We start from the raw sequence: 24,140 nt of genomic DNA on the forward strand, positions 1-24,140 counted from the left end.
AATGCCAAGAGAGGTGTACGAATGACAGGCACTGTCACTTTTTTACATTCGCCACAGAGCACTTTCCAAGCGTAAAGTATCGGTGAGTGAGCTGTGGACTGAGCCCAAGGACCTTAGATTATCCAATAGAAAACAAAATGGGATTCTTTTTTTTTTTTTCTTCAACTTGTAGGGGTTAAAATTTTATTTTTGACCCCTACAAAACAATTCTATAAGTACTCCCAGTTTTCTTGATGGAAAATGCATTTAAAGTCCAACTTGGATGCATTTCATTTTGTAGTACGGAGTCTGTCTTTCAATGATGCTTTTAAAAAATGTTTAATACATCTCCTAGCTAATTTGAAGAGCGCTACATTTTTAAAGTGGCAATTTTGAAACAATTACAGTGGTCTGTAATTCTCAGCCTAAAGGATGCTACAGTATGAAGCTATAGAATCAAAATGAAAAAGCTACTCAGATATCCTTCCAAATAACAGTTCCCCACCTGAGACAAAGTAACTGAAACCCATGTGAAGTGTTTTAAAACTTGCCCCCTACCGGATTTAGAAATATTCCAGGTATAAACCTCCTGTGTAAGAATATAAAAGGATCTGATCTGTAATTGATTAATCTCTTTTCTCTTAAAAAATATTTTTAGGGAAAAATATCATTAACTTTTTAATTTAGAAATATTTGAGATGTTCTGGATTCGTATAGGAAACTACACTTATCTGAAATCCAACAATGAAAGAAAAGTTCAAATGACTGGTATTTGGATTTTAACATTCTGCTCTACACATTCACAAAAAGGAGATGAGTGGAAATAAAGCGTCAAAGATATGTTTGAAGAAAAGCAATGATAACACAGAATGAAACCCTCAAATTGATAATTAAGTTTTCATGGCTTTTCTTTAGCTCAGTTCAAACTACACCTTTTTACATATTTTACGTCTAAGATTCAATGCAGCATGAACAGCAAGCCAGGAAATTGTGAGTTGCTACGTATTACAAAAAAGTTAAAATGCTAAAATTGAGAAAAGCTTGAGAAGTCATCAATCCCTACACCTCTACTCTTCATGTCACCACCCATCTAAAGCCGTCATTTTACTGAGGAAAAAATAAAGTTGACAAAACTCACAGGACCACCAGCTCTTGGCAGAGTTAGGACTCAAAACCAGCTGTCCAATCTCTCAAATCAATACCTTTCAGAGCAATTCTTAGCTATCATGCCTAGGCTGTCTCTAAGTGTGAGTTTCTTATCTTATGTTTTTCCTTATTTGCATTTGGAGGGATAAACTATTTGTCCATTTTGGTCTTTATTTAGTAACATTTGTCTGTTGAAGTACACCCAAACGGGGACGCCAACCAACATAACAAAGCTCAGTGAAGTGGTGTCTGGATTTTCACTGAAGCCCTGTGCGCTTTCTAATCTGGGTAACTATTATTTTCTTAATGAAGTAGGTTAGCCATTAAATAGTAGGCGCTGATTATGTGTACGACGGGCATAACTTAGGATACCAATTTGTGCTTACTGATGAAATGGACCCAATGATCTTTCATCTTCTTCTTGAGAAAAAATTCATTATGTTCTATATGATTAAAGCTTATATTTGAATTTAAAGCTTAAAACAATCACTTCAGTTATCCTAATTTTTAAAAATGTAAAAGATCCTGGGATAAACTAACTTTTAAAAATTACTAAGACCTTGTTTCTTTAGTGCAATTTTAGGTTCGCAGCAAAATTGAGGGGAAAGGATAGAGATTTCCCATATACCCCCTGCCCAGACACATGCACAGCATCCCCTATTACCAACGACCCTCGCCAGATGGTACGTTGGTTACAACTGACGAACCTACACTGACACACGTATAGTCACCCAAAGTCCACAGTTTACATTACGATTCACTCTTGGAGTTGTACATTATATGGGTTTGAACAAATATGTAATGGCATGTTTCCATCATTAGAGTATCATTCAGAGTATTTTTCATTGCCTTAAAATTCCTCTGTGTTCTGCCTATTCATCCCTCCCTCATCCCCCAACAAACTTTTTATATGGAATTTACAAATACCATGAGTGGGATTTTACCTTTACTGATGCTACTGGTGAACTGACTTTCTAAATATGGTTTCTTCTGTTGTACAGCTTGTATTAGGGACATTTTCCCTAGAACGATGTTTGCAGACAGTAACATTGACAGTGTCATGGCTCCAGATGCTTTTGTCTGTCGCAGCATTTGTACTCACCATCCCAGTTGTTTGTTCTTTACCTTCTTTTCTCAAGAATGGCCAACAATATCTGAAAGGTAAGGAGTTAAGATTGTGTCAGGTGTTATCTTTTCAAACAGTTGATCAAAAGCCACCATTAAAAACTTTGAGCAGGGGCTTCCCCAGTGGCACAGTGGTTGAGAGTCCACCTGCCGCTGCAGGGGACACGGGTTCGTGCCCCGGTCCGGGAAGATCCCACATGCCGTGGAACGGCTGGGCCCGTGAGCCATGGCCGCTGAGCCTGCGCGTCTGGAGCCTGTGCTCCACCACGGGAGAGGCCACAACAGTGAGAGTCCCGCGTACAGCAAAAAAACAAAAACAAAAAAAAACTCTGAGCAACTACAAATTTTATCTAAGTGTCTGTCAAGGATACATAAAAGTTGCAAAGAAGAATTCCTAGTTCCTCTTTCTTTCCATTCCCCACCTATTGACTGCAAATCTGGTGTTACCCAGGACTCGCTTTTCTTTATGTTAGGGAGGTCTCTGCCTTCAGACAGTTGCTAGCTCTGAAAGGAATGACGAAAATAAGGACGGTCATCTTAGTTCAGTGCCTGGTTAAAATAACTGAACCTGGAGCAGAAAGAATTGGAAACATCAGTGACTTGTCAAATCCAAAGTGGAGAGGGGTGGAGCGATGGCCTTCATCAACAGAAGCGTGGGTAACAGTGCAGGGAGATTTGAGAATTTAGACCTTGCTTCCCTACTGATGGGTATTAACGTTGGAAACCAGAAAAAAGCACAGGAAATTGCTATGATCATCAAAGGGATGTTTGCTGGGGTTGCTGCTCCTCACTAACAAAATTCACTTAAAAAAAGAAGAAGAAATCTTAAGATTATTTGCTTAAAAATCTAGATTGTATGTATTATCTTAATCTGAATTCTCAGAGCCCTTGTTACTTGCTTGACATTGCTGTTCATTGCTGGGGAGAGTGTCCCCTAGAGCCATCCAGCCACAGTAAGCCCCTGAGTTCCTGTTTATCAAGCAAGACTGGTTTTTTATCAAGTGAGGATATAATTCCAGAAGTACAATGCTAGGTTTGTCACATGAGAATTTTTCTGTTACTCTCATTTTCTCAACATGGTTCTAAATGCAGGGATACCATTAGTCAACTCAACAGATTAAAAACCCTGCACTACTTGGACCAGAGTGGAAGTAAAAGAGAAGTGATTAGATTGGGATATATGGCCAATGTAGAGCCAGTAAGATTTGCTGACGGACTGAATGCCAGCTGTGAAGTAAAGAGTCAACGATAGCTCCAAGATTTTTGGCCCAAGGAAACTGGAAGGATGGCAATGCCAATGAAGAGATGGGGGAAGATTTCTTACAGAGATGATTTCAAGAGGCAAGAGGTGCCTGGTAGCCATCCAGAGAGAAATATTGAATTGGTGGTTAGAAAGGGAAGTCTGGGATTCAACAAGGGAGGATTATGCCCTAGATCTGTGTTAGGTGTCACCAGGATACAGCTGGTAATTAATGCCGTTGAAACTGGTGAGGTCACCAAAAAATTGAGTGCAGTTAGAGAAAGAGACGAGGTCAAAGATTGAGCCTTGAGGCATTATAAACTTCAGAACTTAGAAAGATGCCTTTGTAATGTGTTATTTTGTCTTAATCACTGTTCTTTTTTTATTCCTTTTATAAAATTCCCAATCAATACCTGTAAGAGGAGCGACACATTTAATCCTCATTACAAGGTGAGAGAGGAACATGGGTGCTACAAGCCAAGACTTGGCATCTTAAATTTACGTTAATGAATATTAAATAAAACTAAATATCCATTTCCTCAGCTGTACTAGCCACATTTCAAGGACGCAGCATATGGCTGGCTAGTGGCTATTGTATTGGCTGGCATAGACATGGAATATTTACGTCATTGCAGAAAATTCTGTTGGACAGCACAGCTCCAGACTGTGATTTTGTGCTAATTAGGAAAAGCGACTTCCTCCCAGAAAGATGCTGCCTGGGTATGGAGTCTGTGGTGGATTTTTCTTATTATCCCTGTCTACGCCTACAGCAACTCTGGGTAGCAGATTTGTAGGTAGCATGAAAATTCTTGAATCGTTGAGATAGTCTAGGAGAGTTGAGAGAAAGGAAATAAAAAAGGAAGGTACTAGGAACGGTGCTGTTGAATAGAGCAAGCTTAGAAAATTTAGAGGCAGTTTGGTAAATTTGTCTACAACCTATGGATCATGGAGTCTGAGTCAGTGATTTATGAACAGTACTTTCAAAATGGGAACAACTTCCCTATTAAATGCCAACAGGAGCTGACTTCTATATGTGCTGTGAAAATGTCTTCTTCTTTGATATGTTTTACATGATATCTCTATATTTCCCTTTTTTACTGTTAGAAATCTGTGTCTACTTAAAACGTCTACAAGTGGGTTGCCAAGTGCACGCATTAGAAAGAACAAAGCTCTTTCTGGTTTTAGTCTACAAAACTGCCGGCACAGTGTCCCAGGTAAACAATGAAAGCTCTTCCTTCTGATTGAGAATCAACAAATGTGTGCTAGGGTTTCATGTCTCATATCTGATACGTGCTTTGCTGTCTAGTGTTCTGCCATTCTTCATTCTACCGTGACACTGATTTCTTGGGAGAGGAACTGGACATTGTTGACGTGGACGGGCACGAAGCCTGCCAGAAAACATGTACCAACAGCATCCGCTGTCAATTTTTTACCTATTCTCCATCTCAAGAATCTTGCAACGGAGGGAAGTAAGACGTATGATGAGTTCCACAGATGCTCCTGCCCCATCTAGCTGAAGGGAGGAATTATGTTTATACCATTTTGTTTCCCAACTGCAGGGGTAAATGCTACTTAAAACTTTCTGCAAATGGATCTCCAACTAAAATACTTCATGGGAGAGGAAACATCTCTGGATATACATTAAGGTTATGTAAAATGGATAATGGTGAGTTTAATGTCACTTGAAAAAATACATCCCCTGTATACTGAGTATGTCATGACTAAGAGAGTCAGTAGTAGCTACAGAGGGGAGAAAATTAATAAAGTAATGAACTTAGATGCAATTTTCTGTTATTTTCACTGCTATCACTCAGGCTGACCTGTTTTAGAGGTAAATACTGGGCTTTGACTAAACTCTGTGTTGCCTGGCATTAACTGAATATGTGTTACACTTTGATACATTTATATAACCAGTATTTCCTGGTGAGACTCAGGCTCAGCCAAAATTTTTATGTCTGATTGTTGTTATCAAGGTCAATAATCTTTATTATTATCCTTTATAATAGAAATATCAACCAGCATCTTGGTTAATCAGATTAGTCATTTTCTTTCTATTGGCTATTACTTGATCTTTAATTCAAATATAGTCATCATATGTTTGGAAAATTATGTATCTGTGCAAGAAATACTCAAGTGGCTCCTTCTCCAGGGCCTTTAGATTTCCTGCAAGTGTTCTGCATATTTATGAATATTAGCAAAAGTTACAGTAAAACCTTATTAATTTGTAACAATGAGTATAGTAGGGTGGAAATAAAAAGATTGTCTATATTAAACAAGACCTATAATAACATAAAAATTATAATACACATCAGATCAGCAGTGCTTCCATTCCAGTGGCCAATTTCTGAGCATAGAAACAAAAGATGGTTTGTAGGCAAACAACACTGTGTAAGGGATGAAACAGGAAAGAGCCTAATACACACATTCCTCTCTAAATTATTGTAATAACCTATTATGACTTTAATGTTCATTGACTTACATACACTACATGTTTTTAGACCTTTACTGCTTACTGCCCAATATTATAATGCAGTATAAATTAAGTTGCAACTGAGATTTAATGAGTGAAATGGAAGTGATAATTATGCTTTGTCGTAGATTTCAAAGTATGAAAATCTTCCGTGTCAGAAATATTGGCTCTACTGAGAGGTGAATAAATCCTTAACTTCTGAGAACTTGTTTTGTATAATAGAACATACAATATTACTGTATACTGTGTCCAATGCTAGCATCCTAGCTGGGAAATTCTGCCTTTCTAGGGCTTAGAGGGGCTCTGATGGGAATCTGGATGGCTCTAGCTTCTTTAAAAAGACAGTAAATTGAGTTGTATCTCATACATTCTCTGTTTTTCTTACAATAAACTTACCTAAGGCAAGAAGGAGTATTTACAATCATTCTGTTGTCTTGGTTCTACCAAGCAATAGAAAGGATGCAGCAAATTTTGCTGTTAGTGATGTTGACATAGTTTAAAAAAGGGAACCAGCACTTATACCTTTAATTGCAGAATTCATTCTCTACCCTCCTTCCTGCTCTTTTCTAATGAATCTAGGGACTCTGGTCTCTAGAGGTTACAGAATAAATCAGGGGTAGATTGATAGCTAAAGCAGAAAATATAAGATAAAAGAAAATAAAATCTTATGTCTTTTTAGTGCATCTTCTGAAATAAGTGAAACTAGATAATTAGGTTTTGCTGCATTATATTGGATGAAGTAATACCCTAAAATGAGAGGGAATATCTAACTGAGATGTTTATCATATTTTGTATTGTCATTTGTCTACACTATAACTTAACTTTGTGAAGATACAGAGCAATTGCCATTCAAAGAAACATCTCTTAACACAAAACGTAAGGCTAAAAACAAATATTTAAAGCATTTTTTTGAACTGAGAAACCAAATAGAACGAACACCAAGACCTATAACTCATCTTAATAAAGTCTTTATTTAGTTGTTCTTAATATATTTTAGTTACTGATCTATTAATTTTCTAAGGCAAGAAAGAAAACAGAAGGGTGAGTTTGAATCAAAGTCCTTGGAAACATCAAAGGATCAGCAGAAAACCCCAGTCTGTCAACAAAACCAAAGGGCAGACGCAGCTCACAAACAGAAGAGCAGCCAGGTCTGGGTGTGGGTAGAGCAGGAGTGACTGGGACCAAAGGGCAGCTGGAATGGAAGGGGATGGGGAGGAATTGGACAAAGGCCACAAATTGAGTGGAAGGGGCTGAACTTTTCTTTGTAACAGTAGTTCTTAAACGTTAGTGAGGCTGATTAAAACTCAGATGACTAGGGTCCACTGTCAGAGTTTCTGATTCACTAGGTCTGAGGTGGCTCTCACGAATTTGCACTTCTAACAAATTCTCAGGTGATGCCATTGGTCGGGGGCCACACTTGATGACCATTGCTTTAAGAGAACCATTGAGGTTAGCATTTGATGGAGGGTAAGACTGCCTTGCTGCCCCAGATGAGGCATTACTTGGTGGCATGCGATTACAAGGTGACTCATCATTCAGTTTTTATGTGCATGTTGTGCTTTGCCAACTTGATTCTAAAGTGTCTTCAAGTCAAGGTCATGGTAAATTATTGAATCCAGGGAAGGTTTTTTTCCCTGTGTGCCTGAAGGAACATAACTACTGTTGGAAAATGAAGATGTAGGAACCAACTCACTGCAATCCTTCTGTTGTAGCGTGTACAACGAAAATCAAGCCCAGAATTGTTGGAGGAACCAAGTCTGTTCTTGGAGAGTGGCCATGGCAGATAACTTTGTACATCACATCACCCACCCAGAGACACCTGTGTGGAGGCTCCATCATCGGAAACCAGTGGATATTAACAGCTGCTCATTGTTTCAGCGAGTCAGTACCACTGCTGTTTTTACTCGTTCACCATACTCACACATATATTAAATGTAACCCTAGTATTTTAGTACAATTTTAAAGATGTAAATTATCCTATTTGCTAAATTAATTTTCTGTCTTTAGTGATAAAAAGCAAAAAGGAAGAACCACTCATGATCTACCAGCATCAGAACAGGTGCAGGAACATGGCTGTTTGACTTCATGATATTCCACTTTTCCAGTTAAATGTATACACATCCCCAGGGGAGCTCTGGTTATTTCCTATTAAGAGCGTATCATCTTCTGTGCACTGTCTGGGCACTGGGTCCAGAACTAAACTCGGAGACAAGTTCCTGCTCCCTGAATCTAATTTCCCATTTCTCCCCCCCCTTCTTCCCCCTCCCCCTCCCTTCCTTCTCCTCTTCCTCTTCTTCCTCTGCTTCCTTCTCTCTCTCTCCTCTCTCGTTCTCCCTCCATCTCTCTCTCTTTCTCTCCCGCTGTGTTTCTAGACCCATAAGGAAGAGTTTATTGTACATCATCAAACTGGATTCCCGGGGCTTCCCTGGTGGCGCAGTGGTTGGGAGTCCGCCTGCCGACGCAGGGGACGCGGGTTCGTGCCCCGGTCCGGGAAGATCCCACGTGCCGCGGAGCGGCTGGGCCCGTGAGCCACGGCCGCTGAGCCTGCGCGTCCGGAGCCTGTGCTCCGGCAACGGGAGAGGCCACAGCAGTGAGAGGCCCGCGTGCCGCAAAAAACAAACAAACAAAAAAAAGTGGATTCCCTGCTTAAGTCAATTTCAATACTGGTAAACTTAACAGCTCCATCGGGAGAGCACTCAGAGTATATGGAACCCAGGGAATTTTAGCTGTGGCCAAACTTCCTCTTTGCACCTCAGTATCCTCTGGGTTGTTTCCAGACACAGTTTTGTGTTTTTGTTTATTTTATCAGTATGCAACTTACTCATATTATTACTCAAAGATTCATTTGAGGTCAATAGTCTCTTTTACGCTTTACATATGGGAAAATGGAGTACCAGAAAGTCCAAGAGAATTTCTCAGGGTCACAGCCAACGACCCCAGCAATGAAACTAAAACCCAGAACTTTTTTTCATGTGTGTGTGTGTGTGTGTGTGTGTGAGTGTGTGTTGAAAGGCAGAAAAAGTATTCATTGATTTTTGTGTGTTTAATGTAAGGCAAATGATAGCCCAGGACATTCCATATAGGAGGACTATATGACTGAAAAATCTTAGCATAAAATCACTTCTTTCCACTTAAAAGCCCACCATTGGCAGAAGATATTACCTAGTTAGTTTTAGTAACAGTCAGTTAAATAGCACTGTACCTCAAATGCTTGGGAATTATTCAGTAAAGGAATTTTCTTTTCCTCGATTGCTTACTCCTTAGGGTAGAGTCACCTAAAGCTTTGCGTGTCTATAGTGGCATTTTAAACCAAGAAGAAATAAAAGAGGATACATCTTTCTTTGGGGTTCAAGAAATAATAATTCATGATCAATATGAAATGGCAGAAAGTGGATATGATATCGCCTTGTTGAAACTGGAAATGACAATGAATTACACAGGTATGGAAAATTTTAAACAGAAAGTTGTCTACAGTGATTACATGGAGACGATGTTTCACACTCCCAGATTCATGGCCAGACCCTGGCAATCTCTCCATGTGTTATTATCATGAAAGGGGGAGGGGGATGCCAAGCTAGTCTTAAGACTGATGTGCTTTCCTGATGACTGCATCTTATTTTGGGGTGTGGGTGAAATGGTAAGTTGTCCCCAGGCTTCTTCAGATGCACAGAATGACATAACTTTATAATATACTGTAATATTAAAGACGATTTTTATCTGCTTTTTAAGGAAGAAAGGATTGTGGGTCAGAAGGATGAAGCAATTTCTACAGGGTCCCAGACCTCGCGAGAGTGACGGAGTTAGTGGAGAGGGCTGTGGCTTGTCTCTCTCGTTCCCTCATCCTGGGATGTGTGACAGATAATGCTGAACACGAGGGATGAAAATGAATGACAAGGAGGCAAACAAAAGAATATAATAAATAGGGAACACACGAAATAATAGAAGGTGAAGGAAGTTTTTCCTGGGAAAGAAGATGTATTTTGTTTCTGATAATTAAACTGTGATTTTTAAAATTTAGATTCTCAACGACCCATCTGCCTGCCTTCCAAAGGAGATAGAAATGTGACATATACTGAGTGCTGGGTGACTGGATGGGGGTACCAAAAATTAAGAGGTAAGAAATGATGTTTCTCTGTGTGCTCCAGCTCGAGATACAGAACACAATTTAGTCATAAGCTTTTCCGCTATATCAATTCATACAGCTAAAATGAGAGTAAAATAATAACATTATTCAATTGCAGAAAGCATATTAATAAAGATGGAAAGACAAAAATCACTCAAGTGAAGACGACACCTCATCTGTTTGACTGGAAATTTTAAATATGACAATCTCTTTAAAGACATTATTTTTAATGCAGTTTAATTCAAAACCTAGCACTTTTCAGTAAATGTCTTAGCCTGTTATCCAATTATTTTCTCTGGGAAGTAATTCCAGTTAGAGCCGTAATTAATTTTGGACTTAATTAACATTAACAAAACGGTACTCACAATAGTGAGAATAACATCTTCTCTATACTCTGTAATTATAAAAGATCTATGAAGTAAACCTAATATTTTTTTCCTTCTAGATTTTTAGATAGGTATGGTTTTGATTTTAAATACACATATTTAAATTTGTATATATATTATATATATGTGGTTCTTCCATTAACAAGCTAAAAATTTTTTTCAGACAAAATACTAAATACTCTCCAGAAAGCCCGGGTACCCCTGGTGACAAACGAAGAATGCCAGGCAGGATACAGAGGGCATAAAATAACTAATAAGATGGTCTGTGCAGGCTACAAAGAAGGAGGGAAGGATGCCTGCAAGGTAACAGTCTTCTCAGCCAACTGATACCAATATACTCACATTAGAATGTTTAATGCATTTTAAAGCAGTCTTCTGCCAATGAGTGGGGAACACAGTGGATTTGTTTTCCTTACCCTGAAATCTGATAGACTGAGGGAAAAACAATAAATCCGGTTCTTTGAAGTTTTTTAAAGGGCCAAGACAGAATTTTAGGTGAAATCACTCTGATGAAAGTGTATTTAAGATGAGAAGTGTCTGAACTGATCTGCGTGCCTTTTCTTTTCTCCATTTGTCATAGGGAGATTCGGGGGGCCCCCTGTCTTGTAAGCACAATGAGGTCTGGCATTTGGTAGGCATCACGAGCTGGGGCGAAGGCTGTGGCCAAAGGGAGCGGCCGGGTGTTTACACCAACGTGGTCGAGTACGTGGACTGGATTTTGGAGAAAACGCAAGCAGCGTGAAAGAGTCCCCAGATGCCATTTGACTCCCTGAAGGGTAAGCCAGATTATTCCCTGGAAAAGGGTTTGGATTTCACCGAAGAGGACGCTGCACCGTCATTTTCCTCCACAGGCTACAATTCTGAGACTGTAACAGATTGAAGGGGCTTGGTATTGGTAAGAACACCAATACTCATTCTCAAAACCCCCAGTTCTGCCATCATCAGAGGGCGATCAGCACCCAGTCTCTTGCTTGCGGGTTACACCTTTCCTGAGCCAAACGAATACTATAAGATTAAGATATTTGAAGATGAAAACATACCCAGATAGACCAGAAAAGAATCAGGTAGTGGCACCAAAGGATCGGGTAGAACTGCTCAAAGAAACCACTGTAAAAAGATTTGTTAAATGAAAAATGGGAACTGGAGAAAATGGAAACGAGGGCAGTCACCATCAAATCGCAAGACTCTGGGCTCTGCGTACATGCACACATCTCTTTTGTAAAGAAAGAACTTGACTGAATTTGATGGCAGGTTTTCAGAATAATCGAAAATTCTTGTCATGTCATTTTTTAATATTTTTAAAATTAGTTTGGGTAGAGACAAGCTATGAGTGAGTGTGAATGTGGGTTCCAGAATTTCTGTATGGGAAAGGATTAAAAGCAGCAATTCACCTGGAAGTGGGAACTTAGAGGACGAATCTTAAAGGTGTTCTTGCCTAGAAAACTATTTGTGTGTGGATTTCATATTTATTTGCATAGTTTTGGGTAGGGGAGAGCTGATGAAGATGAGGGGCTAAGCTAAAGACCTCCTAAGATAAACTGCCTCTGTGAGTGTGGGTTTACAAGTCTACGTTTATAGATCATAAATGCATTGACAGAAATCAAAATAAAATACATCCATACTACGGGGAAAACGATTTGGGAATAAATGGATGGTTACACTAACGTCTTCAGCATCTTGAAAGTATTCTCAGTACTGGGGTGTTCCCTGTAAATATTTACCTGGTTATATAGTGCAAATATTCACCTGGTTATTGTTGCTGATATAGTTTAATAATCTAGAATTTTCGCTGTCTCCACCAGTTTTCAATCCGTGTCAACAACTTACGCCAATATTCAATCCAATATGTGCATTATTTCTTGAACAGACTGAGCTGGTGGGATACAGGAGTGAGCCAATAAATAGATCCCTACCTTCTTGAAGCTTCCAGTCTAGCCAGCAGGAGCCACAAAAATAAAATAATTACACATGTATAAAATATATCATATAATTGTAAATGGAAATGAGAGGGAAGCACAGGGTTCTGTGAGACGTTAAGGAAGAAGAGAGTTTAGGGAAGGTTCAAAGACTGGGATAAAAAGGAATTTGTCTGAGGAAGAAACAATAAAAACAAAAGCAAGCAAACAAACAAAACCCCCCAAATCAAAAAACTGGAATGGCATTAAGGCCTGAGCTACTGTCCTACCTCATCAAAGACTCAGGGAAACTTTGATCCATTCTGATGAAGAGGCATGTCCCCAACTGGTCCTGTTCAGACCCACTTCTCCCTTTACCTTGTGGGTCCTGCCTTGTCCTCTAATATTCCTTTCTTATGGGCTTTTCCCATATCCTCCATCAACCTGATTCAGAATGGGCCTTTCCCTGTCCTTGTGTGAGAGAATTTTCTACATTCTGGTTAATGTCTTTAAGATTCACATTTAGAGAATTTACCTACTGCCCTGAGGCTCCAGCAGCAGTGAATGGTGGTCCTGTGCTGAGGCAATGGTTTCCTTTCTTAGCTTGCCTCTTCATGAGATGTTCTGAGGCTGCCAGGTACCCTGAGGAAGGCTTCTCTGGGGGTCTCTCCCTACATCCAACCCATTTCCCTCACGGGGTACGTACGCGGTGCTCATTCATCAGAGCGGGGCAAGCTTCTATCTTTCCTTCTGTCCTTCCCAAAGTCATCAACAAACTGAAACTAACTCTTCTGAGCAATTTTTCAATTAGGAATGTGCCCGTGTGTGTGTGTGTGTGTGTGTGTGTGTGTGTGTGTGTGTGTGTGTCTGTCTGTCTGTCGGGGGGCGGGGGGAGACGAGTTGGGGAGAGAGACGGAGAGAATGAAAAGGAATATTTCCAGTAACCACAATACTTAACACACACTCAGCCTCACTGCCTCTCTTGATGATCCCTCATCTTCAGATATAGTTTTAATTTCCTAGGGTTTCAGTAACAAATTGCCACTAACTGAATGCTTTAAAACAACAGAAATTCTTTCTTTCACAGTTCTGAAGGCTAGAAGCCTGAAATCCAGGTGCCCCCTCTGAGGCCCAGAGGGGAAGGTCCTTCCTGGCTTCTTCCAGCTCTGGCAGCCCTAGGCCTTCCTTGGCTTGTGACAACACCACTCTGATCTCTGCCTCTGTCTTTACATGGCCTTGTCTCCTGTGTCTCTCTGCCTCTTCTCATAAGGATACCAGTCATATTGGATTAAGTGCTCACCCAACTGTGTAAAAGTATGTGCTGCATGAAGTATAGAAATTATTGTCATTATCCATTTAGTTCAGACTTTCCGAGAAGAGACTATATTCAAAATACCCCCTGCAGCAACTGTCACAAAACAGATATTCAATAAACAGTTGTCTCTCTTTTGCCCTTGAGCATCAGACAATTTTATTATAAACGTAGTAGTATGTGGTGGGATTCCCAGGTGGAGATTATGATTGTGCATATATGCGTTTGTTTTACTTGCTCTTTCTAAAGAGGTGTCAACATTTATCTTTTATCTACTGAGGCAGCTTCCCCACTGCACCCAACACCCCCGGGGAACGTGTGCGCACTTTGTAACTCCAAGAAACTTTCAAAGGACACTGCGCTGTACCCAGGCAGAAATTTCCATATCCTGTGAGGATCTGTGTTAATGCTCGGACATTGTGAAATAAACAGTCAAGTGGCACTCGTGACCTTGGTTGGGAAGGTACCCTAAAAAAGAATACAGGGGGACCTTCAAGATGGCGGAGGAGTAAGATGCGGAGATCACCTTCCTCCCCACAAATACATCAGAAATACATCCACACGTGGAACAACTCCTACAGAACACCTACTGGACGCTGGCAGAAGAACTCAGACCTCCCAAAACGCAAGAAACTCCCCACGTACCTGGGTAGGGCAAAAGGAAAAAGAAAAAGCAGAGGCAAAAGAATAGGGACAGGGCCTGCACCAGTGGGAGGGAGCTGTGAAGGAGGAAAGGTTTCCACACACTAGAAGCCCCTTCGCGGGCGGAGACTGTGGGCGGTGGAGGGGGGGAAAGCTTCGGAGCCGCGAAGGACAGCACAGCTACAGGGGTGCGGGGGGCAAAGCGGAGAGATTCCCGCACAGAGGATCGGTGCCGACCGGCGCTCACCAGCCCGAGAGGCTTGTCTGCTCACCCGCCGGGGCTGCGAGCTGAGGCTCGGGCTTCGGTCGGAGCGCAGCGAGAGGACTGGGGCTGGCAGCGTGAACACAGCCTGCAGGGGGTTAGTGCGCCACGGCTAGAGCTAGCTGGAGTCCGGGTTAAAGTCTGGACCTGCCGAAGAGGCAGGAGACTTTTTCTTCCCTCTTTGTTTCCTGGTGCGCGAGGAGAGGGGATTAAGAGCGCTGCTTAAAGGAGCTCCAGAGACGGGCGCTAGCTGCAGCTAAAAGCGCGGACCCGAGACGGGCAGGAGACGCTAAGGCTGCTGCTGACGCCACCAAGAAGCCTGTGTGCGAGCACAGGTCACTGTCCACACCTCCCTTCCGGGGAGCCTGTGCAGCCCGCCACTGCCAGGGTCCCGGGATCCAGGGACAACTTCCCCGGGAGAACGCACGGCGCACCTCAGGCTGGTGCAACGTCACGCTGGCCTCTGCCGTCGCAGGCTCGCCCCGCATCTGTACCCCTCCCTCCGCGTGGCCTGAGTGAGCCAGAGCCCCCGAATCAGCGGCTCCTTTAACCCCGTGCCTTCTGAGAGAAGAACAGACGCCCTCCGGTGACGTACACGCAGAGGCGGGGCCAAATCCAAAGCTGAACCCCGGGAGCTGTGCGAACAAAGAAGAGAAAGAGAAATGTCTCCCAGCAGCCTCGGAGCAGTGGATTAAATCTCCACCATCAACTTGATGTACCTGCATCTGTGGAATACCTGAATAGACAACGAATCATCCCAAAATTGAGGCTGTGGAATCTAGATGCAACTGTAGACTTGGGGTTTGCTTCCTGCATCTAATTTGTTTCTGGTTTTATGTTTATCTTAGTTTGGTATTTAGAGTTTATTATCATTGGTAGATTTGTTTATTGATTTGGTTTATTGATTTGGCTCTCTTCCTTTTTTTATATATAGATAAATGTACCTTTTACTCTTTCTGTGAGTGTGTATATGTATGCTTCTTTGTGTGATTTTGTCTGTATAGCTTTGCTTATACCATTTGTCCTAGGGTTCTGTCTGTCCTTTTTTTTTTTTTTTTTGCGGTCCGGGGGCCTCTCACTGTTGTGGCCGCTCCCATTGCAGAGCACAGGCTCCGGATGCGCAGGCTCAGCGGCCATGGCTCACGGGCCCAGCTGCTCCGCGGCATGTGGGAGCTTCCTGGACTGGGGCACGAACCCATGTGCCCTGCATCGGCAGGCGGACTCTCAACCTCTGCGCCACCAGAGAAGCCTTTTTTTTTTTTTTTTTTTTTTTTTAGTATAGTTTTTAGCACTTGTTATCATTGGTGGATTAGTTTTTTGGTTTGATTGCTCTCTTCTTTCTTGCTTGCTTTTTTGTTTTTTCTTTTTTTATTATTTTTTTCTTTTTAATAATAATTAATTTTTTTCATTTTCATAACTTTCCTTCTTTCTTTCTTTCTTTCTCTCTTTCTCTCTTTTTTTCTCCCTTTTCTTCTGAGCCGTGTGGCTGACAGGGTCTTGGTGCTCCGGTCGGGAGTCAGGTCTAAGCCTCTGAGGTGGAAGAGCTGAGTTTAGGACACTGGTCCACCAGAGACCTCCCAGCCCCACGTAATATCAAATGGTGAAAGCTCTCCCAAAGATCTCCATCTCAACGCTAAGACCCAGCTCCAGTCAACGACTAGCAAGGTACAGTGCTGGACACCCTATGCCAAACAACTAGCAAGACAGGAACACAACCCCACCCATTAGCAGAGAGGCTGCCTAAAATCATAAAAAGTTCACAGACAACCCAAAACACACCACCAAACTCGTTCCTGCCCACCAGAAAGACAAGATCCAGCCTTATCCACCAGAACACAAGCACCAGTCCCCTCCACCAGGAAGCCTACACAGCCCACTGAAGCAACCTTACCCACTAGGGGCAGACACCAAAAACAATGGGAACTACGAACCTGAAGCCTGCAAAACAGAGACCCCAAACACAGTAAGTTAAGCAAAACGAGAAGACAGAGAAACACACAGCAGATGAAGGAGCAAGGTAAAAATCCACCAGACCTAACAAATGAAGAGGAAATAGGCAGTCTACCTGAAAAAGAATTCAGAGTAATGATAGTAAAGATGATCAAAAATCTTGGAAATAGAATGGAGAAAATACAAGAAACGTTTAACAAGGAACTAGAAGGACAAAAGAGCAAACAAACAATGATGAACAACACAATAAATTAAATTAAAAATTCTCTAGAAGAAATCAATAGCAGAATAACTGAGGCAGAAGAACGGATAAGTGACCTGGAAGATAAAATAGTGGAAATAACTACTGCAGAGCAGAATAAAGAAAAAAGAATGAAAAGAATTGAGGACAGTCTCAGAGACCTCCGGGACAACATTAAATGCAACAACATTCGAATTATAGGGGTCCTGGAAGAGGAAGAGATAAAAAAAGGGACTAAGAAAATATTTGAAGAGATTATACTTGAAAACTTCCCTAATATGGGAAAGGAAATAGTCAATCAAGTCCAGGAAGCACAGAGAGTCCTACACAAGATAAATCCAAGGAGAAACACGCCAAGACACATATTAATTAAACTATAAAAAATTAAATACAAAGAAAAAAATATTAAAAGTAGCAAGGGAAAAACAACAAATAACATACAAGGGAATCCCCATAAGGTTAACAGCTGATCTTCTGGCAGAAACTCTGCAAGCCAGAAGGGAGTGGCAGGACATATTTAAAGTGATGAAAGGGAAAAACCTACAACCAAGAGTACTCTACCCAGCAAGGATCTCATTCAGATTCCAAAGAGAAATTAAAACCTTTACAGACAAGCAAAAGCTAAGAGAATTCAGCACCACCAAACCAGCTTTACAAAAAATGCTAAAGGAACTTCTCTAGGCAGGAAACACAGAGAAGGAAAAGACCTACAAAAACAAACCCAGAACAATTAAGAAAATGGTAATAAGAACATACATATCGATAACTACCTTAAATGTAAATGGATTCAATGCTCCAACCAAAAGACACAGACTGGCTGAATGGAGAGAAAAACAAGACCCACATATGTGCTGTCTACAAGAGACTCACTTCAGAACTAGGGACACATACAGACTGATAGTGAGGGGATGGAAAAAGATATTCCATGCAAATGGAAATCAAAAGAAAGCTGGAGTAGCAATTCTCATATCAGACAAAATGGACTTTAAAATAAAGACTATTACAAGAGACAAAGAAGGACACTACATAACGATCAAGGGGTCAATCCAAGAAGAAGATATAACAATTGTAAATAGTTATGCACCCAACATTGGAGCACCTCAATACATAAGGCAAATGCTAACAGCCATAAAACGGGAAATCGACAGTAACACAATCATAGTAGGGGACTTTAACACCCCACTTTCACCAATGGACAGATCATTCAAAACGAAAATAAGGAAACACAAGCTTTAAATGATACATTAAACAAGATGGACTTAATTGATATTTATGGGGCATTCCATCCAAAAACAACAGAATACACTTTCTTCTCAAGTGCTCATGGAACATTCTCCAGGATAGATCATATCTTGGGTCACAAATCAAGCCTTGGTAAATTTTATTTATTTATTTTTTTGCGGTACGCGGGCCTCTCACTGTTGTGGCCTCTCCCATTGTGGAGCACAGGCTCCGGACGCACAGGCTCAGTGGCCATGGCTCACAGGCCCAGCCACTCCGCGGCATGTGGGATCTTCCTGGACTGGGGCACGAACCCGTGTCCCCTGCATCGGCAGGCAGACTCTCAACCACTGCGCCACCAGGGAAGCCCGCCTTGGTAAATTTAAGAAACTTGAAATCGTTTCAAATATCTTTTCCGACCACAACACTATGAGACTAGATATCAATTACAGGGGAAAAATTTGTAAGAAGTCCAAATACATGGAGGCTAAACAATACACTACTAAATAACCAAGAGATCACTGAAGAAGTCAAAGAGGAAATCAAAAAAAAAAAAAAAAAAAAAAAAAGAACAGCTTGTTAAGTGGATATCCTAGACTTAAAATTCAGTGGGCCCAGCAATTAGTATTGTTAATAAATATAGTAACACCATTTTGACTAACAAGAATAAGAAAAGAATGCAAGTAAGAATATTACAATATGGGACTTCCTTGGTGGCGCAGTGGTTAAGAATCTGCCTGTCAATGCAGGGGACATGGGTTCCAGCCCTGGTCCGGGAAGATCCCACATGCCGCGGAGCAACTAAGCCCGTGTGCCACAGCTACTGAGCCCGCATGCCACAACTACTGAAGCCCCCGTGCTCCCCAACAAGAGAAACCACCACAATGAGAAGCCTGTGCACCAAAACAAGGAGTAGCCCTCGCTCGCAGCAACTAGAGAAAGCCCGCGCGCAGCAACAAAGACCCAATGCAGCCAAAAATAAATAAATAAGTTAATTAATTTTAAAAAAAAGAATATTACAATATGTCCCTCTTGTGGAGTGCCTGCTATGTGTTTTACCCCTTGTGCCACCATGCAAGATAAGGTATTATTATTATCATTATAACATAATACCATGTTGTTGCTTTTACAGGGGGAGAAAGAAAGAAAAGACAAGAAGTTTTGCAAGTATTTTCTGCTCAATTCTCCACTTTCCCTCTAGATGGCACTTTGATACCTCCTTTTGCCACATTTTAAACCACAGCATCTGGACAGAATGCATTTAATTTATAAGTAAACAAATTCTATGTATATATAGTATCTGGAAACATTAGATCAAATCAACTGCTTCAATTCAAATTTGCTTGACTTTTCAAATATAATTGTTGTAAATATCGAGTCCCTAGACAGTAGTTTGTCTTTTAAACCGCGTGCTCCAGACCCCCCAACCCCGCTTTGGGGAACCCCTCACTTCCCCTTAGTGACTAACTACAGGAATCCTCAGCAGTGGGTGACACTGGGTCCTGGGTACCAAGGTGTGCTCCTAAAGACCTCTAGGACTGCATAGTGCTCACCTGTCTTCCACCAAGCCATCCCCGTTGTCACTTGCCACCTTGCTGAGTCACAAGGCTCAGGACTTCTTGCCATCTCTCTGTGGCTTCCCTTCAGCTGCTGCAGCGCTTTCTATCAACCCGCAACCGTCTGGTCATTTCCAGTCTCTTCCCCACCCTTGCTTTGCTCCACATCTGAACGGAATCCCCTCCCTTAATTACTCAGTATTGTAAAGATCACGATGCAATATTTAAAACAAACAAGCAAAAACCTTTGAGTACTGAGGGCTTGGTGATAGGAAAAAAAAAAGAAAACTACACCTCCCCTCAACACACACACACACACACACATCCCACGCTTGGAAGTGGATGGAGATATAACCACTCCAAGACTCCGTGAGTCAAGTTCCTTCTCAAGGTTTCCCTTTCGGCTGTGTGTTTCCCTGGCCCCCCAGCTTGCAGAGACCAGCTGGCTTGGGGCTGAAGCTTATACTAATTCGTGACTTTGACAAAGAAACCCTCTTAGGAACAGAATGTCCATCAGTATTTGGGTTTGTCCACTATGTGTGGACAGAGAAAAGGCCTGGGCTACAAATCTGCCCTGACTTGTGGACAGTGTCTAGTAAGTCGGCCAGCTGGCTAGTGACTTCAAAAAAAATTTAAAAACTGGTGGGAAGAAAATCTAGGGAAGAGCGATGTAGGTGCAAGTCGTGGAAAGGGCACAGTGTGAAATCGTCAGAGCTTCCACGTGTGCCCACTAGAGGGCGCAGCAGTTAGTCTGTGAACGGAAGACTAATTCTAGACTCTAGAGTCTAGAATTGAGAAATTTCTTGACGCCTTAAATGTCATTCCCTTCGCAGTCCTACCTTAGCGTGTCTTCAATTTGTAGCCCTCGAGTTTTCAAAAATTACTGGATTCCAGTGTTAGTTCGAGCACCCTATAAAAAAATTGCTATTCCTACTAACCAGAGATACTTAAGTACTGTCAAGGGCAAGTTGTGCAGAGCCCATGAAAAGTCACAGGTACTACCTAACTGTCTTTATCTGGCTCCCACGAAGCTCTTTAGAAACTTCTACCCCCAAGCTGTGCCTGGACATCGCAGGGATGGGCTCGAAATGCCTCCCCAGTTCAGCCACTACACCATTAAACTAGAATCACCATCTGTGGAAGAAAAAAGATAGGTCCCTTCGTAAAGTGAGTCTAGATGGTGGCCCTCTGCTAAGAGGTGCCTGTTGGGCAGATATTTATTTGAGTGCCGCATACTTCGGGGGGAAATGAGGCCTTAGAAAGTCGTATTTTATTCCAACATAGCCATTAAACTGTTTATCTAAGGAAGAGAGTATAGTCTTAGAGTACACAGCAAACTTTCGCATAAAAGTATTATTTCAGAGTGAATTTCAGCTCAAGATATGCCTTCTGAAGTTACCCCAGGCAACAATAGCCACAAAGCAGAGGACTCAAAGATGCTAATGCCAAAAATATTCGACTCTTAGCAACAAACTAACAAAATGAACTGCGTTGCCAACTAGCCAGTTCAGCCAAGAATAATCATTACAATAGATTTTGAGGCCTATAATTGTCATATTTTATTCCTGAGTGTAAGAGATTGGGAAAGAAACTTTTAAAACGCAGTTGTTAATTATATGAATGGGACATGTTAAATGATGTTTCATTGGGAGAACTTATTAAAATGATATTATAGTTCAGATATTTTAATTTTTTTCTTTCAAAAACAATGTGAAACTAAAATATAATTAATGAATTTTAAAATAATGCCAACTTTTTTATTTAAACATCTTTATTGGAGTATAATTGCTTTACAATGGTGTGTTAGTTTCTGCTGCATAAAAAAGTGAATCAGCTATACGTATACATATATCCCCATATCCCCTCCCTCTTGAGCCTCCCTCCCACCCTCCCTATCACACCCCTCTAGGTGGTCACAAAGCACCAAGCTGATCTCCCTGTGCTATGCGGCTGCTTCCCACTAGCTATCTATTTTACATTTGGTAGTGTATGTATGTCCATGCCACTTTCTCACTTCGTCCCAGCTTAACCTTCCCCGTCCCCGTGTCCTCAAGTCTCTAGAGAAAGCCCACGTGCAGCAACGAAGACCCAATGCAGCCAAAAACAAAAAATAAAGGAATAAATAAATTTTTTAAAAATGAGATGAATACGGAATTGATAAGCTGGGACAGGAGCTCCAGCACCACCCGTGTCCCTGGAACAGAGACTGAGAAACTCCCGGGGCACTTTGGAAATAAGTTTCAAACCAAGAATAATCAATACTTGTAAGAAAACAAATCGAGAAAGCTTCCAGCGTCAGCTAGTGGCAGGGCCTGGTGGTCCCTCCCCTGCACCCAAGCCTCCAGCACTGCAGTGAGATGTCCTGCCATTATATATATTATGTATAATATATAATGCATAAATACATATAATGGAATATTATTTAGCCTTAAAAAAAGAAAATTCGGGCTTCCCTGGTGGCGCAGTGCTTGAGAGTCCGCCTGCCGATGCAGGAGACGCGGGTTCGTGCCCCGTTTCGGGAAGATCCCACATGCCGCGGAGCGGCTGGGCCCGTGAGCCATGGCCACTGAGAGCCTGCGCGTCCGGAGCCTGTGCTCTGCAAATGGGAGAGGCCACAACAGTGAGAGGCCCGCATAACGCAAGAAAAAAAAAAAAAAAAAGAAAATCCTATAAATTTGTGGAACTTGGGTGAACCTTGAAAGTATTACCATAAGTGAAATAAGTCAAAGCAGCACAATTACTGAATGATCTCAATTACATGTGAAATCAAAAAGCCAAAGTGACCGACACAGAGAGCAGAATGGTGGTTGCTAGCAAGTGGGGGAAATGAGGAGTTGTCGGTCAAAGGGTACAAACTTCCAGTTATAAGATGAATAAGTTCTGGGGACCTAATTCACAGCATGCTGATTATTGTTAAGAACACTGTATTGGGGCTTCTCTGGTGGCGCAGTGGTTGAGAGTCCGCCTGCCGATGCAGGGGACGCGGGTTCGTGCCCCGGTCCGGGAGGATCCCGCGTGCCGCGGAGCGGCTGAGCCCATGAGCCGTGGCCACTGAGCCTGGGCGTCCGGAGCCTGTGCTCCGCAAGGGAGAGGCCACAGCAGTGAGAGGCCCGCGTACCACAAAAAAAAAACAAAAAAAAACACTGTATTGTATCCTTGAAAGTTGCTAAGAGAGCAGTTAGGGAAAACATCAACGCTCATAAATCAACTACATTTTACAGATGCAGAATATGAGGCTCAAGAGCTTAAGTGATTTCCCCACAATCACAGAGTGATAAATCTGAGTTTAAACAATGGATCTAAAATCAGGTTGGAGCTCATTTTATTATACATGCTGCCATCGTAATCGCCAGCTATGGTAAGATTTTCAAAATCCTAAAGACCATACACTTAACATTAGAACAAAGAGAACTTTGTTCTTTTTTTGGAGCGTCTCCTCAAAGCTCCAGAATCACCACCTTTTTACGGGAGGGCATCTCCAGCTGTTATTCTGTGCAGACGGTGCTCACATTTGCTGTTCCTTCTATGTTACAGTAAATACTTAATAAAAACACTTGCTTCGGTGTCTTTGTTTAGCTGAAGAAATAATGTCTTAATACTAACTCTTCAAAGATACTGTATAATGTTTGCTGAAGACAAAAACTATGTTACCTACAATGAAGCATGATAACAAAAGGAACAGCTGTGAATCCTCTCCTACCCCAAATACCTTGAATCAACCTGTGTGAATTTTCTTCATTTTATGACCTCCTCTTCCCCCAAGATAAGGCTTAGCATTACCTCTTTTAAAAACTTAAAAAAAAAAAATTTAGTCACAAAATGGAAAAAATTATATTTAGTTTGTTTTTAAGTTACATAAAATTTTTTTCCTAGACTGTATGCAGTTTTCAGAAAACTGCCATTTCATTCAATATTATATTTCCAAGATTTTTTCAAGTTATTTCATGCAACAGGAGCTAACTGATTTTCTGCTAAATCGTGTTCTACCAGGCAAAATACATTTATTCTTTTTTTTATCAGTGGATATCAGGTCATTGACAATTTCTATTGTGAACAATGATATCAAGACACTTTTATGCTAGTCTACTAGGCAAGTATTCAAATTTATGAGATACTGCCATATTGATTGTTATAATAATTTATTATATAAGTTGCTATAACAATTTGAATAATCAGATCTTTATTTTTCCAAACCAATGTTTATAAAATTGTGCTTCGTTGAGATCTCAAGACATATTTCCTGAAAAGTTAGTGAGGGTAAATATTTTGTAGTTATTTGTAATTTGGCTTCCTTCTCTTTGAAATAACTCTTCATGTCTTTTGCCTGTTATTCTACTTGTTTGGGGGTTTTTCTTTTTGATAGGTAGCAGTCTTAAACATGACTCTTTTCTCAGTTATATGTATTGCATGTATCTTCTCCCAGCTTACGAGCTGTCCTTTTTTATTTTATTTAATTTTTTGGCCGTATTGTGCAGCTTGAGGGATCTCAGTTCCCCAACCAGGGACTGAACCTGTGCCACTCGCTTTCATGGCAGTGAAAGTGAGTCCTAACCACTGGACCGCCAGGGAATTCCCAATGGGTTGTCCTTTTA

General features: G+C 41.3%; 1 protein-coding gene across 1 annotated transcript in view; it reads left to right on the forward strand.

The window, feature by feature from the left end:
• Positions 1–11,211, forward strand: part of LOC103081629 (coagulation factor XI) — a 19,946-nt gene extending 8,735 nt beyond the window's left edge. The window contains exons 5-15 of the mRNA XM_007466551.1: positions 1–82; positions 1,304–1,413; positions 2,127–2,286; positions 4,595–4,704; positions 4,797–4,959; positions 5,050–5,156; positions 7,673–7,841; positions 9,225–9,400; positions 9,979–10,074; positions 10,633–10,772; positions 11,050–11,211. Coding sequence (XP_007466613.1) covers positions 1–82; positions 1,304–1,413; positions 2,127–2,286; positions 4,595–4,704; positions 4,797–4,959; positions 5,050–5,156; positions 7,673–7,841; positions 9,225–9,400; positions 9,979–10,074; positions 10,633–10,772; positions 11,050–11,211 — 1,475 coding nt within the window. The remainder of the gene's footprint in view (positions 83–1,303; positions 1,414–2,126; positions 2,287–4,594; positions 4,705–4,796; positions 4,960–5,049; positions 5,157–7,672; positions 7,842–9,224; positions 9,401–9,978; positions 10,075–10,632; positions 10,773–11,049) is intronic.
• The last annotated feature ends 12,929 nt before the right edge of the window (positions 11,212–24,140 follow it).

This window comes from Lipotes vexillifer, unplaced genomic scaffold (genome assembly GCF_000442215.2).
Source record: "Lipotes vexillifer unplaced genomic scaffold, Lipotes_vexillifer_v1.1 scaffold951, whole genome shotgun sequence".
Lineage (NCBI taxonomy): Eukaryota > Metazoa > Chordata > Mammalia > Artiodactyla > Lipotidae > Lipotes > Lipotes vexillifer.